The 18927-nt window shown below is 43.1% G+C and overlaps 1 protein-coding gene across 1 annotated transcript in view; it reads left to right on the top strand.

Moving 5' to 3' along the window:
- LOC126273342 (neural-cadherin-like) overlaps positions 1-18927 on the top strand; it is a 597074-nt gene that overhangs the window by 282252 nt on the left and 295895 nt on the right. Inside the window, exons 5-6 of the mRNA XM_049976888.1 lie at positions 3823-4009; positions 4100-4333. Coding sequence (XP_049832845.1) covers positions 3823-4009; positions 4100-4333 — 421 coding nt within the window. The remainder of the gene's footprint in view (positions 1-3822; positions 4010-4099; positions 4334-18927) is intronic.

Below are 18927 nucleotides of genomic sequence, written 5' to 3'. Positions count from 1 at the left end.
ATGAAGGACCCTTTAAAGTCCTAGAGCGAAAGACAAGACATTTCACTCAAAAAATTAAGCAGTGGCAACAAACATCTCGCTTGACAAACTGAAACCCGCCTGCATCCTTGTGGACTCAAACACCAGTGACACACAGGTTATCCCCAGAGTATTTGACCAGAAATGAGTTACCCCGACCTCCAACAGTCTCACCGAAGAAAGTTACCCGGTTTGGTCCAGTTGCGAAATTCCCCGAAAAGTTCAAGCAATTGACTTTCTCACTGAGGAGGGGTCGAGGGGGGAAATAATGTAGCGTTGTGTTTATGTTCCTAACCTACAGTTTTGTAAATAATTGTCTTTATGATAACTATTATTCTTCTCGAAACAAATGGAATTTTAAAATGCACACAATAAGGGATCTTAGAGATAATTTGTTTTGTTGTTGGAGTGTGATGCTGCTCCTGTAACGAAAAGGAAGCTACCAAATAATAATTTTTGAATCCAAAAAGACTGTGTTTTTGTGATTATTTGTACAAGAAGACCAACAGACTTCCTGTTGACAACCTCTCGAGGTAAGGCAGGACATTAGATGGTGGCTGAACATGCAGTAGCCCATCCCTGCAGATACTGAAATTTAAGTACAAGAAATAGGCACTCCAGTCCATTCACCAAATATACTCTCGCTCCAAGAGCTCCTCCTCCCGTGAATTTCGACGCCGTCGCGCATTATCAGTGCTAAATGTACCCCTGAATAGATGCACACAGGGAAGACGTACAGTGTTACAATAACGTTGATCAGAGAGTGTACCGTGCCCAAATATTTGCTGGTCATTGCGCCCATGCAACATTATGTCTTTCATTTACCTTCGACACTGTACTGTACTATACTTCACTGTAGCAGACCATTCCATGTGCGGTCCGTGTTTTATCGAGCTGTGTTACTTAGCAGTGACACATCCTGTGGAAGTTACTTTTGTCCTTCAGTTTTGCACACCATTGTAGATAGATTATATTTTATGTTGCCAGTCAATGTTGTTGTTGTTATGGTCTTCAGTCCGGCAACTGGTTTGATGCAGCTCTTCATGCTACTGTATCCTGTGCAAACTTATTCATCTTCCAGTACCTACTGCAACCTACATCCTTCTGAATCTGTTTAGTGTATTCATCTCTTGGCCTCCCTCTACGATTTTTACCCTCCACGCTGCCCTCCAGTACTTAACTGGTGATCCCTTGATGCCTCAGAATATGTCCTACCAACCGATCCCTTCTTCTACTCAAGTTGTGCCACAAATTTATTTTCTTCCCAATTCTATTCAATACCTCCTCATGAATTACGTGATCTATCCATCTAATCTTCACCATTCTTCTGTAGCACCACATTTCGAAAGCTTCTATTCTCTTCTTCTCCAAACTATTTATCGTCCACGTTTCACTTCCATACATGGCTACACTCAATACAAATACTCTCAGAAACGACTTCCTGCCATTTGAATCGATACTCGATTTTAACAAATTTCTTTTCTTCAGAAACGCTTTCCTTGCCATTGCCAGTTTACATTTTATATCCTCTCGACTTCGACCATCATCAGTTATTTTGCTCCCCAAATAGCAAAACTCATTTACTACTCTAAGCGTCTCATTCCCTAATCTAATTCCCACTGCATCACCCGATTTAATTCGACTTCATTCCATTATCCTCGTTCTACTTTTTTTATGTTCATCTTATATCCTCCTTTCAAGTCACTGTCCATTCCGTTCAGCTGCTCTTCCAAGTCCATTGCTGTCTCTGACAGAATTACAATGCCATCGGCGAACCTCAAAGCTTTAATTTCTTCTCCATGGATTTTAATTCCTACTCCGAATTTTTCTTTTGTTTCCTTTACTGCTAGCTCAATATACAGATTGAATAACATCGGGGATAGGCTACAGCTCTGTCCCACTCTCTTCCCAACCACTGCTTCCCTTTCATGCCCCTCGACTCTTATAACTGCCGTCTGGTTTCTGTACAAATTGCAAATATCCTTTCGCTCTCTGTACTTTACCCCTGCCACATTCATAATTTGAAAGAGAGCATTCCAGTCAACATTGTCAAAAGCTTTCTCTAAGTCTACAGATGCTAGAAACGTAGGTTTGCCTTTCCTTAATCTATTTTCTAAGATAAGTCATAAGGCCAGTATTGCCTCACGTGTTCCAACATTTCTATGGAATCCAAACTGATCTTCCCCGAGGTCAACTTCTATTAGTTTTTCCATTCGTCTGTAAATAATTCGTGTTAGTATTTTGCAGCCGTGACTTATTAAACTGATAGTTCGATAATTTTCACATATGTCAATACCTGCTCTCTTTGGGATTGGAATTATTATATTCTTCTTAAAGTCTGAGGATATTTCGCCTGTCTCATACATCTTGCTCTCTATTTGCTAGAGGTTTGTGCGGCATGGCTGTCCCAAGGTTATCCGTAGTTCTAATGGAATGTTGTCTATTCCCGGGGACTTGTTTCAACTTAGGTCTTTCAGTGCTGTGTCAAACTCTTCACGCAGTATCATATCTCCAATTTCATCTTCATCTCCCTCCTCTTCCTTTTCCATAATATTGTCCTCAAGAACATCGCCCTTGTATAGACCCTATATGTAGTCATTCCGCCTTTCTGCTTCCCCTTCTTTTCTTAGAGCTGGGTTTTGCATCTGAGCTCTTGATTTTCATGCCAGTGGTTCTTTTTTCTCAAAAGGTCTCTATAATTTTCCTGTAGGCAGTATCTGTCTTACTCCTAGTGATATACGCCTCTACATTCTTACATTTGTCCTCTAGCCATCCCTGCTTAGCCATTTTGCACATCCTGTCGATCTCATTTTAGAGACGTTTGTATTCTTTTTTGCTTGCTTCATTTACTGCATTTTTGTATTTACTCCTTTCATCAATGAAATTCAATATCTCTGCTGTTACCCAAGGATTTCTACTAGCCCTCATCTTTATACGTACTTGATCCTCTGCTGCTTGCACTGTTTAATCTCCCAAAGGTACTCATTCTTCTTCTACTGTATTTCTTTCCCCCATTCTTGTCAATCGTTCCCTAATACTCTCTCTGATACTCTCTGTACCCTCTGGTTCTTGCAATTTATCCAGGTCCCATCTCCTTAAATTCCCACCTTTTTGTAGTTTCTTCGGTTTTAATCTACAGTTCGTAACCAATAGATTGTGCTCAGGGTCCACATCTGCCCCTGGAAATGTCTTACAATTCAAAACCTGGTTCCTAAATCTCTGTCTTACCATCATATAATCTATCTGACACCTTCCAGTATCTCCAGGCTCCTTCCATGTATGGAACCTTCTTTTACGATTCTTGAACCAAGTGTTAGCTATGATTAAGTTATGCTTTCTGCAAAATAGCGACTATATATTTCTCGCAAATCTTTACGCAGATGTATGAATCCTAACAGTCCAGTAGACTGCGAATTTAGTTTGTAACTACTAAGAATGCGAATGACCCAAATTTGAACGGAACATTTAGCAGTCACTATTCACAGTTGCTAAATTATCTCTGACCCCAGTTACCCAAATTCCATAACACTTTTCTTTATTCCTTTTAATTATTTTTGTTGTGGTCCGAAAGAAGCCAGTTGAGAGTCTATAGCATAATATTCGTTCCGAAACAACTTATAACATTCGTGGCGAAATTTGTGGCATATATACTTGCAGTCAGAAACTCTTCTTTTCTTTCAGGTTCTTAGATTGCTTATTCTGTCTAATTATTATGTAAACAGTGCAGATGAATGTACCTTCCAATTACTATTCCTGTTATCTGGTGTGCGATTAAGTTGTGAAAAGTTTATATTTTCCTTCCAGCCTTTAGATCGAGATAAACCATACGGCCGACCGCAGTGGAAGTTTACTGTATTCGCTCAAGATGAAGGAGGGCAAGGCCTGGTAGGTTATGCCGATATCGAGATAAACGTCAAGGACATCAACGACAATGCTCCCAGCTTTCCCACGACAACTTACTTTGGCAACGTGACAGAAAACGGAACCGCAGGTACAGGATTTACTGCAGTATCTGTAGCAAGCCTGTGTTTCACAGTTACATTTTGTTTTCATGCTTGTACTGATGAAAACGGTATTTCAGGGATGTTTGTCATGTCAATGACAGCAGTTGACTACGACGACCCAGACGAAGGAACAAACGCTAAACTTACTTATACTATCGAGAAGAATGTTATTGAAGAAGAAACCGGAGTGCCAATATTTGAAATAGAAGCAGATAGCGGCATCATTAAGACAGCAGTATGTTGTCTTGATCGCGAGAAAACGACGGATTACGCTATTCAGGTTGTCGCCATTGACGGTGGAGGATTGAAAGGTAAGTCCAAACTTTCTTTACTCCTTTTTGACGTTCTGTTCCTAATTCTAATGCAAATGTAATATATTTTGCTTCTTCTTTGTTTCTCTGATCCTTATGATAAAGCTGCAGATCATAACAAACACTCATGCCGATGATGTACAGGCCGTCATAGAACGCTACCATCTTAGTATTAGTAATGGGTAAGCAATTGATAAATTAGAGCCAGACCATATACACAAAATTATTTAGTTTCGAAATCGTATTACCGTAAACGTGTAATATCCATTAACGTTCAGATACTTCACTTTTCTGATGGGTTTTCATGATTTGGCTTGTAGCTTGCAGTACTTATACATCTGGTTCCTAAACCTTCCCCATTGCGTGAAAATGTCCCACGATGGCCGCGCGGGATTAGCCGAGCGGTCCAGCCGCTACAGTCATGGACTGTTCGGCGGAGGTTCGAGTCCTCCCTCGGGCATGGGTGTGTGTGTGTGTATGTCTTTTGGATGATTTAGGTTAACTAGTGTGTAAGCTTAGGGACTGATGACCTTAGCAATTAAGTCCCATAAGATTTCACACACATTTGTACATTTGGTCCCACGATGGTGAAGTTACAACATTTCACCACATTTTCCATTAGTAGAAATAAACATCCTCGTATTCAATATTTTGAACATGGCTGCACTACAGGAACGGTTACAAAACAGAAGGTATAAAGGACAGCCAACCAGCTGCAGTATATGGTGGTTTTCAAACAAGCTTTACCATGGTTTCGACGGCTTTAAACCTGCCTTCTTCAGAAGGACAAACCTCCATACAATGCGCTAACATTACTTATAATAAATACCTGATGGATCTATATTACGTGTTTAACAGAAGGTGCTCTCTACAACAAGTCTACAGACAACATGGTATATGGCAACACAGAACAAGTAATACTTACAAACTTCACATTAGCGATTCATTCAGTGAAAGCGGTCTCCACATGGAATGTATCGGCAACCATCTGTGTGTTCATGTGTAACGATTGAAGCCCTGGAATCAAGGGCTTGTCACATCACTAAAATCAGTCACTTAAAATAACAGACCATGTTAGTAGCTACATGCCGACTGAAGAAGAGTGAAGAGCGTCTATACCAGGGAAACAACTCCTGGGGAGCAGGTGCCAGTAAACATGTACGCTTGGCGCTCTAAACAGCCATTAAGCATAAGCACATTGAAGTTATTAACAGAAATACACCATGAGAACCAGCGAGCATAGAATAGGATGTCGAAAAAGACAAATACATAAAATGTACCAGCATAGTTAAGACCCTTATGTTACTATCAGAACATTACTATCGAAGGAAACAGTGGTGTCTGTGCATTAGTACGTTATTACAAGCATAATGACAGCAATGAAATTAATATCACCTCGAGTAGATCATCGTATGGGAAGTAAAACTGCCAATGCATAAGAACGCTATTAAACATAATTACAACAATGAGCAAAAATTCGTAGGTCTCTGAGTAGTGACAAACGTAACAAAAGTGGGTGGCATCAATATCCTAGTACAATGTAAACTCACAAACGAAGCTGTTTGCACAAAAAATTGTAGAATAGAATTTTGAGGAAATGGATGACCTACAAAGGTTACCGGCAGTCGTATGAATTTTTTTTTTGCGGACTGTGTGAGTTTGAAACCAGCGAAAAATTGTTTTTGAACAAACAAACAAACGAATACTTAATTTTTAAAATTAAAGATTCGTTTGTTTTTGTACAAAACTTCTCTGTTAAAAATGTTAAAGATTTAATAGGCAAAATCCAAATGATACGGTGCACAGCTGATACGAGATTGGACTCTTTTGATATTATCATTCTGTATACTAATGTTCCCGTATAAAACAGTTGTAGCTGTCGTTGAGAGGAACCGTCTACAACATAAAGAATGAGTACAACACAGACTGCTGAGCTCATCAGGCCACTGAAATGTGCCCTCAAATATAATTTCTTCACTACTGTAAAATGTATATACATCCTTAAGGTTCGGCTGTGGGGAAGCAACTTACTGGTATTTTGGCTGACATCTTCATCAACGCACTTGAAAGAACATCCTTCAATTCCATTCAGAGTTACATAAAAAAATTTGTTTTTACGAGAGATATGTTGACGACATTATCATTGCTTTTGACGGTAATCATGACGAGTTGGAAATACTCTCCGATGTATTTAAGGGCGGTTGGAATGACCTATCCCGACAATGTTAAATTTAGTGACTTAGCTTCCCTGTATTTCAGGAACCACTGTACCTATTGACATGAAACTTTTACAGGACATTACATTGTATGTTCTGAGTCCACTGAAGTACAATAATTGAATTTCAGCCACTGGTTTCGGAAATACAATTTTTTAATTACACGGTTAAAATTTTGTGTACTTTTTTGTACATTATCCTAAATAAATTTAGTTACACATGATACACTCCTGGAAATGGAAAAAAGAACACATTGACACCGGTGTGTCAGACCCACCATACTTGCTCCGGACACTGCGAGAGGGCTGTACAAGCAATGATCACACGCACGGCACAGTGGACACACCAGGAATCGCGGTGTTGGCCGTCGAATGGTGCTAGCTGCGCAGCATTTGTGCATCGCCGCCGTCAGTGTCAGCCAGTTTGCCGTGGCATACGGAGCTCCATCGCAATCTTTAACACTGGTAGCATGCCGCGACAGCGTGGACGTGAACCGTATGTGCAGTTGACGGACTTTGAGCGAGGGCGTATAGTGGGCATGCGGGAGGCCGGCTGGACGTACCGCCGAATTGCTCAACACGTGGGGCGTGAGGTCTCCACAGTACATCGATGTTGTCGTCAGTGGTCGGCGGAAGGTGCACGTGCCCGTCGACCTGGGACCGGACCGCAGCGACGCACGGATGCACGCCAAGACCGTAGGATCCTACGCAGTGCCGTAGGGGACCGCACCGCCACTTCCCAGCAAATTAGAGACACTGTTGCTCCTGGGGTATCGGTGAGGACCATTCGCAACCGTCTCCATGAAGCTGGGCTACGGTCCTGCACACCGTTAGGCCGTCTTCCGCTCACGCCCCAACATTGTGCAGCCCTCCTCCAGTAGTATCGCGACAGGCGTGAATGGAGGGACGAATGGAGACGTGTCGTCTTCAGCGATGAGAGTCGCTTCTGCCTTAGTGCCAGTGATGGTCGTATGCGTGTTTGGCGCCGTGCAGGTGAGCGCCACAATCAGGACTGCATACGACCGAGGCACACAGGGCCAACACCCGGCATCATGGTGTGGGGAGCGATCTCCTACACTGGCCGTACACCTCTGGTGATCGTCGAGGGGACACTGAATAGTGCACGGTACATCCAAACCGTCATCGAACCCATCGTTCTACCATTCCTAGACCGACAAGGGAACTTGCTGTTCCAACAGGACAATGCACGTCCGCATGTATCCCGTGCCACCCAACGTGCTCTAGAAGGTGTAAGTCAACTACCCTGGCCAGCTGTGTCAGACCCACCATACTTGCTCCGGACACTGCGAGAGGGCTGTACAAGCAATGATCACACGCACGGCACAGCGGACACACTAGGAACCGCGGGGATGGCCGTCGAATGGCGCTAGCTGCGCAGCATTTCTGCACCGCCGCCGTCAGTGTCAGCCAGTTTGCCGTGGCATACGGAGCTCCATCGCAGTCTTTAACACTGGTAGCATGCCGCGACAGCGTGGACGAGAACCGTATGTGCAGTTGACGGACTTTGAGCGAGGGCGTATAGTGGGCATGCGGGAGGCCGGGTGGACATACCGCCGAATTGCTCAACACGTGGGGCGTGAGGTCTCCACAGTACATCGATGTTGTCGCCAGTGGTCGGCGGAAGGTGCACGTGCCCGTCGACCGGACCGCAGCGACGCACGGATGCACGCCAAGACCGTAGGATCCTACGCAGTGCCGTAGGGGACCGCACCGCCACTTCCCAGCAAATTAGGGACACTGTTGCTCCTGGGGTATCGGCGAGGACCATTCGCAACCGTCTCCATGAAGCTGGGCTACGGTCTCGCACACCGTTAGGCCGTCTTCCGCTCACTCCCCAACATCGTGCAGCCCGCGTCCAGTGATGTCGCGACAGGCGTGAATGGAGGGACGAATGGAGACGTGTCGTCTTCAGCGATGAGAGTCGCTTCTGCCTTGGTGCCAATGATGGTCGTATGCGTGTTTGGCGCCGTGCAGGTGAGCACCACAATCAGGACTGCATACGACCGAGGCACACAGGGCCAACACCCGGCATCATGGTGTGGGGCTCGATCTCCTACACTGGCCATACACCTCTGGTGATCGTCGAGGGGACACTGAATAGTGCACGGTACATCCAAACCGTCATCGAACCCATCGTTCTACCATTCCTAGACCGGCAAGGGAACTTGCTGTTCCAACAGGAGAATGCACGTCCGCATGTATCCCGTGCCACCCAACGTGCTCTATAAGGTGTAAGTCAACTACCCTGGCCAGCAAGATCTCCGGATCTGTCCCCCATTGAGCATGTTTGGGACTGAATGAAGCGTCGTCTCACGCGGTCTGCACGTCCAGCACGAACGCTGGTCCAACTGAGGCGCCAGGTGGAAATGGCATGGCAAAGCCGTTCCACAGGACTACATCCAGCATCTCTACGATCGTCTCCATGGGTGAATAGCAGCCTGCATTGCTGCGAAAGGTGGATATACACTGTACTAGTGCCGACATTGTGCATGCTCTGTTGCCTGTGTTTATGTGCCTGTGGTTCTGTCAGTGTGATCATGTGATGTATCTGACCCCAGGTATGTGTCAATAAAGTTTCCCCTTCCTGGGACAATGAATTCACGGTGTTCTTATTTCAATTTCCAGGAGTGTATATATATATATATATATATATATATATATATATATATATATATACATCTATATATATATATATATATATAATTTTATTCGTAAAATTGCAAATTTTATAATGAGATAAGAATACGAAAATTTGAAAAAATATTTCCGTTTTAACTCCCCTTAATAACTTCCACGAGAAAACTTGCTTCACCGAAGAACTTCAGAACGTAAAAGGAGAACTACATTTTCTTGATTTAACCATTTCTGTAGAAAACAAGCCCTTCAATATCTTTCGTAAGCAAACTTATTCAGACAATGTGATTCTCGCTGACTGTACACATTCAAAACTCATAAACTACAATTTTTTCATTCCACTCTATACCCTCTTGTGCCAACGGCCTTGCCGCAGTGGTAACACCGGTTCCCATCAGATCACCGAACTTAAGCGCTTTTCGGCTATGCTAGCACTTGGATGAGTGACCATTCGTTCTGCCGAGCACTGTTGGCAAGTGGCGAGCACCCAACTCTTGCGAGGCAAACTGAGGAACTACTTGATTGAGAAGTAGGGGCTCCGGTCTCGTAAACTGACATACGGGCGAGAGAGCGGTGTGCTGACCACATGCCCCTCCACATCCGCATCCAATGACGCCTGTGATTTGAGGATGACACGGCGGCCGGTCGGTACCTTTGGGCCTTCACGGCCTGTAAGGGTGGAGTTAAGTTGTAGTTTTTTGTCGCCTACCAGTCACCTAAATGAGTTAAATGTCATATTAAATCAGTCGAATTCAATAATGGGTATGATTAGAACACGGTACATCACGTCTTCAAAAAGAAACCCTCTCAAAAATGCTCGACGTTATACAACGGTTCTCCTCATACCATAAAAATTTCATATGCTTTTTAGGAAATGTTTATTTATCTATCTACACCTACATCGTACTCCGCAAGCCACCTAGTGGTGTGAGGCGGTGGGTGCTTTCGGTACCACTATCTGATCCCTCCAACCCTGTTACACTCGCTAATACTGCGTGGGAAGAATGATTTTCGGTAAGCCTCTGTGTTGGCTCTAATTTCTCGAATTTTCTCCTCATGGTCAATACGCGAGATGTATGTGGGGGAAAGTAATATGTTATCTGACTCCTTCTGAAAAGTGCTGTCCCAAAATTTCAATAGTAAATCTCTACGTGTTGCACAATGCCTCTCTTGTAACGTCTGCCAGTGGAGTTTGTTTAGCATCTCCGTAACGCTCTCTTGCCAGCTAAACAATCTCATGACGAAACGCGCCGCTTTTAGTTATATCTTCTCTATCTGCTCCGTCAGTTCCACCTGATAGGGATCCCAGATAGATGAACAATACTCAAGAGTTGGGCGAACAAGCACCTTATAAGCCACTTCTTTCGTGGATGAGTTACATTTCTTACAGGATTAAACGTCTTCTAGTGAATAAATACAATTGTAATGTCCCTTTCTCTACAGACAATAGTTTGCAGAGTGGACATTTCCAGACTGTGGGAAATAGTGGTGACTCGTTTTCCAATTCAGGTGTCTATAAATTAAGCTGCAATAACCCCCTATGCTATTAAATATAATAGAGGCAGACCTGTGAGGACAAATTACAAACAGCATCTGTTAGGAAAGAAAGGAGCTAAACATATATAACGCTATGTTTGCTGAACATTTGCTGATTGCCAACCACACTTGGAAAAATTTGGAGGACACAGTTATTCTTCAGAGAGAAATTAAAGAGAGCTTGATGGACATCCGCGAAGAATTAGAGATCTATTAACATTTTGAGTGCAAAGATTGGAGTTTACTAAATGACCAGCTGCAGCTCGCCTGTAGACAATTTTTCGATTATTTCAAACCAATACTATTCGCAAAGAAGCCTTCATACGACTGCCAGTAGTATTTTCAAGAGGTTCATTTCCTCAAAATTCTATTATACAATTTTTACGTACAGTTTCGTTTGTCAGTTTTTATTGTACTAGGATATTTATGCCGCCCCCTTTTGTTACGTCTGCCGCTATTCAGAGACCTATGAATATTTGCTCTTTATTGTCAATATGTTTAGTAGCGTGCTTGTACACTTACAATTTTACTTCTCATACGATGATATACTGGAGGTGCTATTAATTTCATTGCTCTCATTATGTTTGTAATAACGTACTTATGCACAGACATCAACTATTTCTCTACGATAATGATGCACTGATAGTCCTATAAGTATCTTAACTTACGCCAGTATATTTTATGTATTTGTCTTTTTCTACCTCTTATTCTGTACTCATTGATTGGCATCCTGTATTTACTTTAGTAACTTCAGTGTGTTTACTCTTATTGGCGGCTTAGACCGCCAAGCAAACATGTTTGTTGGTGCATGTTCAAATAGCTCTGAGCACTATGGGACTTAACATCTGAAGTCATCAGCCCCCTAGAACTGAGAACTACCTAAACCTAACTAACCTAAGGACATCACACACATCCATGCCCGAGGCAGGATTCGAACTTGCGACGTTGCGGTCGCGTGGTTCCAGACTGAAGCGCCAAGAACCGCTTGGCCACCGCGGCCGGCAATTCTTTGCAATTTGACGACCGGCTATTGGCGCATGTACCTCAGGACTTGTGTTCCTGGCGCCCACGCTCTCCACTAACAGTATGTAGCTACTAATATGGTCTGTTGTTTTAAGTGACTGGTTTTACTGTTGTGACAAGTCCTGGATACTAGGGGTCTTAACTTTTATACAGGGTGTTACATAAAAGTACGGCCAAACTTTCAGAAAACATACACACAAAGAAAGAAAATATGTTATGTGAACATGTGTCCGGAAACGCTTACTTTTTCCATGTCCACATAACATCTATCCTTTATTTGTGTGAGGAATGTTTTCTGAAAGTTTGGCCGTACCTTTTTGTAACACCCTGTATATGTACACACGGATTGTTGCCGATACATGTCATGTGGAGACTGCTAATGTGAAGTTTGTAAGTACTTCTTGCCCTATGTTGATGTATATACCATGGAGTTTGTGATATTCCTACGCTTGCTGTAGAGCGTAGCTTCTGTTAGACACGTTATACAGCTCCGTGGCGTTTTCATTATCAGTTATTTTATCGCATTGTGTGTAATTGTAAAGAAGAGGGGTTTAAATATGTCGAAACCATTGTAACTTTATTTGAAAACCACCATATATTGCAAATTTTTTTTTTTTTTTTTTTTTTTTTTTTTTTTTTTTTTTTTTTTTTTTTTACTGGTACTTATTCGTGGTCGTTTGAATAAGTAGACCCTACACATTTTCCCTGTGAAACATCCCATTAGCTGGCCACAACGAGTCGATTTTAGGAATGGACCACACATATTTCCGGTGGTTTTTTTTGTTTTTTGTTTTTTGTTTTTTTTTTAACATCTGCAGTTGGTGGGGCAGAAACTTGGGGACCGTTACCTGCAGTTCTGGGAATTGGTGACCCGGCCTGACAGAGATGCGACATTGGGTAATTCCACTTTGTTTTGACAAAAGAATCAATCGTTGTAGACACTTTGAGCAGTCTGCACGAATATACTGACAAATCGAGCAACTTCTTCCATGGGGTGGTCATGGAGCCATCTTGCTGCGCCGATGCCATAACAACCGACTGACCATACACATCACATCATTGCTGCGGGCTACACCAAGCCAAGGACCAGTACCGTACCAAGTACAGCACCTTATAGCTGCTACTGTGCTGTTTATGGGGGTGACTAATATTTTGTCCGTTTGAATTTGTTTATCTAGCTAGGATCGCTACTAGACTGAAGGCTTCCAAGTAAGCAGAAAAGAATACGAATTCCTGGTCTCAAGGTCATCCACAATTTCGCAAGTAATTTTTGGTGTGTCTCAGGCCTCAGTAATGCAAATACTGAACAAGTTGTATTTAGCTGTATTACCAGGTTACTATGCAGTTCACAAAGAAGCACTGCCACTGCTGAATATGATGAAACTCGCACGTGTAATGCTAAGCAGTGAGGAAAAATGAATTCCAGAACAAAAGTATTTGGATTAATAAGTGTTTCTAGTTATAGGAATGTATTACTAAAGAGTAATTGAATGTTTCTTATTGTTATAAACGCTTTCTTGTCTCATGTGTTGTGACTGGATCATCTGTCTGGAACTCTGAGATTGTGTGCGTAGCTATTCTGTACATATCGTCCAGTAAGTTAAGACTCTCCTGTTGCAATAAAACCAATAATAATTTCTAGACTTTTTTTTTGCAGGAAAGCATTTTTCATTTTTCCATCATATTATTCTCCCTTTTTAATTTAGAGTTCAACGTAAGTAATAAGCTCTTCAGACTAAAGTTACGAGAAACCTGAAAGATGTTAGTGTGTTACGAGATCGTCTATAGCAGCTTCTGCTAGAGTGAATGTAAACGCTCTATACATATCTCCTTTTATTATTCACTCTCTTTTGCTAGTGAAAATTTGCTTTCTGCTTCTTTTCTTCTTCAGATTAAGCAACCTATGTTAGAACGAGCAATAGAAATTATCACAATTTGTCGTGGTGCAAGTAACACGAACTTGATGAGACCCAGGATGCAATACATGCCGACACCCAACTTGATGCCGAGTTCCTTGACATTGGGAGGGTTTTCGCCTCAGTTCCACACTATTGCCTAATGGAAAAAAGTGAAATGCAGAAATATCTGCAGAGGTTCGAAACTTGGTGCAGAAGTTTGTAACTGACTCTCAAAATAATCAAATATAGTGTAACACACATAAATAGCTGAAATGGTCCATCACTATTCTAGTAACTGTTCGCTGCCGAACAGTTACAAGAAAAAAAGCCATTACATTTCAGTGAGCACGCCTGCCAGAAGGCAGTGTCCAGACTGATCGACATTCAGTAGAAAATTCTCGTGAAGGAGATAGCTCATAAAACCATAGTTGAACCGGTACCTGAGTGTTGCGCTCGATCTGAAACCCTTACTAGGCAGTATCGAATGAGGAAACAGAGACGATACAAAGAAGAATAAGGCGTTTCATTACGGATTCGTTTAGTAAACACAACAGCGTTTTAGAGATGCTAATCTAACTAGAGCGGCAGACGCCACAGGAGAGAAGCTATACACCACAGCGTGGTTTACTTTTAAAATTCCGACTTGTAAGCTACAGCTAAGACGTCTCCAAATGATCGTATTCTCATGTTATGTCAGTATGACAAACAATTCGACAAGTCAGCCGTTCGTTATTAATAACACAATGGGCACGGAATTAGGCTGAAATTGCAACGGAGAGTGGAGTTTATTTTCGCCTGTCTCGTACACCATTTTCTTCTCTTGTTACCATGTTAAAATTAGCTCATTTTCCCGAAACACGGTGGTATTTATACAATTCACATCTCTAACATGCTAACTCAGTTGCAATTGCTACAGAATCCTGAAACGTTCTACAGTGATCAAACAATCGAGGACAAGTAAGATCAACAGCTTATGAAAAGCTTATGCTCGATATAAAATGAAACTGTGATTCCTTCATTTATGTTGTTACACACCCATAATAATTCTTATTTACCAGCTATCAACGGCCCTTCAAAAATTACCGGTACGTTACTTTACTGAAAAAGTCTGTAATCACTGGTATTTCGCCGTAGATCATGTAGTTTCTCGTTTTAATTATGTGACAAAATACTCTCTCCTCGCATTCGGGAGGACGACGGTTCAATCCCGAGTCCGGCCATCCTGATTTAGGTTTTCCGTGATTTCCCTAAATCGCTCCAGGCAAATGCCGGGATGGTTCCTTTCAAAGGGCACGGCCGACTTCCTTCCCTGTCCTTCCCTAATCCGATGAGACCGATGACCTCGCTGTCTGGTCTCCTTCCCCAAACAACCCAACCCCCCTCCCCCCTCCCCCAACTCCTGTGCATGTTATCGTTTGTCAAAAATTCGTTTCGTATCTTTATTATTTATGAGATATGAGGTATGTTGTTTATATTTCACTTCCACACGACCTTTGTTTTGTGCAAATGATCGGAATCGATTCCATTATACGTAATCAAATTTTGCGAGATTGTATGTAAATTGAAGGTGGAGAGGAGAAGAAAGGAAAGAAAAGGAAGGGAATTACTGCTGTCAGCTGCATAGGAATGTTACGCGGAATCAGCGGAGACAAGTGAACGTGTGTACTGGACCGCTTGTGCCGGGCGGAGTGGCCGAGCGCTTCTAGGCGCTTCAGTCTGGAACCGCGCGACCACTACGGTCACAGGTTCGAATCCTGCCTCGGGCATGGATGTGTGTGATGTCCTTAGGTTAGGTAGGTTTAAGTAGTTCTAAGTTCTAGGGGACTGATGACCACAGATGTTGAGTCCCATAGTACTCAGAGCCATTTGAACCATTTTCTTTTACAGGACCGCTTATTGGGCAGGCGCGTTGACCATTGCGCCATCTGGAATACAGCGTGATCGCAACTGTGTGGACAGTCTCGCCGCGCCAGTGGTGTGCGATGGGGACGTGCATCGGCAATGAGGCGCGCCGTAATTGTCCACGCAGTTCCGATGACGCTGTGTCCCAGATGGTGCAGTGGTTAACGCACTCGGTCCGGTACACATGTTCACTCGTCGCTGCTGATTCCGCATGATGTCCCGATGCAGCTGACAGCAATGATACCCTCCCTTTCATCTACATGTACATGACAACTCTGCAATACACATTTAATTGCTTGGAGGAGGGTTCATCGAACCACAATCATACTATCTCTTTACCATTCCACTCCCGAACAGCGCACGGGAGAAACGAACACCTAAACCTTTCTGTTCGAGCTCTGATTTCTCTTATTTTATTTTGATGATCATTCCTACCTATGTAGGTTGGGCTCAACAAAATATTTTCGCATTCGAAAGAGAAAGTTGGCGACTGAAATTTCGTAAAAAGGTCTCGCGCGACGAAAAACGTCTTTGCTTTAATGACTTCCATCCCAACTCGCGTATCATATCTGCCACACTCTCTCCCCTATTACGTGATAATACAAAACGAGTTGCCCTTTTCTGCACCCTTTCGATGTCCTCTGTCAGTCCCACCTGGTAAGGATCCCACACCGCGCAGCAATATTCTAACAGAGGACGAACGAGTGTAGTGTAAGCTGTCTCTTTAGTGGACTTGTTGCATCTTCTAAGTGTCCTGCCAATGAAACGCAACCTTTGGCTCGCCTTCCCCACAATATTATCTATGTGGGCTTTCCAACTGAAGTTGTTCGTAATTTTAACACCCAGGTACATAGTTGAATTGCCAGCCTTGAGAATTGTACTATTTATCGAGTAATCGAATTACAACGGTTTTCTTTTGGAACTCATGTGGATCACCTCATACTTTTCGTTATTTAGCGTCAATTGCCACCTGCCACACCATTCAGCAATCTTTTCTAAATCGCTTTGCAACTGATACTGGCCTTCGGATGACCTTACTAGACGGTAAATTACAGCATCATCATCGAACGACCTAAGAGCTGCTCAGATTGTCACCCAGGTCATTTATATAGATCAGGAACAGCAGAGGTCCCAGGAGGCTTCCTTGGGGAACACCTGATATCACTTCAGTTTTACTCGATGATTTGCCGTCTATTACTACGAACTCCGACCTTCCTGACAGGAAATCACGAATCCAGTCGCACAACTGAGACAATAGCCCATAGGCCCGCAGCTTGATTAGAAGTCGCTTGTGGAGAACAGTGTCAAAAGCTTTCCGGAAATCTAGAAATACGGAATCAACTTGAGATCCCCTGTCGATAGCGGCCATTGCTTCGTGCGAATAAAGACGAAAAATCTGTGTTGCACAAGAACAATGTTTTCTGAAACCATGCTGATTACGTATCAATAGATCGTTCCCTTCGAGGTGATTCATAATGTTTGAATACAGTATATGCTCCAAAACGCTACTGCAAACCGACGTCAATGATATAGGTCTTTAGTTCAATGGATTACTCCTAATACCCTTCTTAAACACTGGTACGACCTGTGCAATTTTCCAATCTGTAGGTACAGATCTATCGGTGAGCGAGCGGTTGTATATGATTGCTAAGTAGGGAGCTATTGTATCAGCGTAATCTGAAAAGAACCTAATCGGTATACAATCTGGACCTGAAGACTTGCCCGTATCAAGCGATTTGAGTTGTTTCGCAACCCCTAAGGTATCTACTTCTAAGAAACTCATGCAGGCAGCTGTTCGTGTTTCAAATTCTGTAATATTCCATTCGTCTTCCCTGCTGAAGAAATTTCGGAAAACTTCGTTCAATAACTCCGCTTTAGCGGCGCAGTAGTCGGTAACAGTACCATCGGCACTGCGCAGCGAAGGTATTGACTGCGTCTTGCCCCTTGTATACTTTACATACGACCAGAATTTCTTCGGATTTTCTACCAAATTTCGAGACAATGTTTTGTTGTGGTACCTATTAAAGGCATCTCGCATTGAAGTCCGTGCCAAATTTCGCGCGTCTGTAAATTTTAGCCAATCTTCGAGATTTCGCGTTCTTCTGAACTTCGCATGCCTTTTCCGTTGCCTCTGCAACAGCGTTCGGATCTGTTTAGTGTACCATGGGGGATCAGTTCCATCTCTTACCAATTTATGAGGTATGAATCTCTCAATTGCTGTTGCTACTACATCTTTGAATTTGAGCCACATCTCGTCTACATTTGCATAGTCAGATCGGAATTAATGGAGATTGTCTCTTAGGAAGGCTTCTAGTGACACTTTTTTAAATAAAATTATTTTGCGTTTGTTTCTGGCGGATTTGGAAGAAACGGTATTGAGCCTAGCTACAACGACCTTGTGGTCACTAATCCCTGTATCAGGCATGATGCTCTCTATCAGCTCTGGATTGTTTGTGGCTAAGAGGCCAAGTGTGTTTTCGCAACCATTTACGATTCGCGTAGTTCGTGGACTAACTGCTCCAAATAATTTTCGGAGAAAGCATTTAGGACAATCTCGGAAGATGTTTTCTGCCTACCACCGGTTTTGAACAAGTATTTTTGCCAACATATCGAGGGAAGGTTGAAGTCCCCACCAACTATAACCGTATGAGTGGGGTATTTATTTGTTACGAGACTCAAATTTTCTCTGAACTGTTCAGCAACTATATCATCGGAGTCTGGGGGTCGGTAGAAGGAGCCAATTATTAACTTAGTTCGGCTGTTAAGTATAACCTCCACCCATACCGGTTCGCACGGAGTATCTACTTCGACTTCTCTACAAGATAAACCACTATCGACAGACACAAACACTCCACCACCAATTCTGCCTAATCTATCTTTCCTGAACACCGTCTGAGACGTCGTAAAAATTTCTGCAGAACTGATTTCAGGCTTTAGCCTGCTTTCTGTACATATAACGATTTCAGCATTGTGCTTTCTATTAGCGCTTGAAGCTCAGGGACTTTCTCAGCACAACTACAACAATTTACAACTACAATTCCGACTGTTCCTTGATCCAAGTACGTTCTGTATTTGCCATGCACCCTTTGAGGTTGCAGCCCACCCCGTACTTTCCCGAGGCCTTCTAACCTAAGAAATCGCCCAGTCCACTCCACACAACCTCCGCTACCCGTGTAGCCGCCAGCTGAGTGTAGTGAACTCCTGACCCATTCAGCAGAACCCGAAACCCCACCACCCTATGGCGCAAGTCAAGGAATCTGCAGCCAACACGGTCGCAAAACCGTCTGAGCCTCTGATTAAGACCCTCCACCCGGCTCTGCACCAAAGGTCCGCAGTCGGTTCTGTCAACGATGCTACAGATGGTG

Source organism: Schistocerca gregaria, chromosome 5, assembly GCF_023897955.1.
Source record: "Schistocerca gregaria isolate iqSchGreg1 chromosome 5, iqSchGreg1.2, whole genome shotgun sequence".
NCBI classification, from domain to species: Eukaryota; Metazoa; Arthropoda; class Insecta; order Orthoptera; family Acrididae; genus Schistocerca; species Schistocerca gregaria.
The sequence above is the reverse complement of the archived record's forward strand: the minus strand, read 5'-3'. Positions and strand labels throughout refer to the sequence as shown.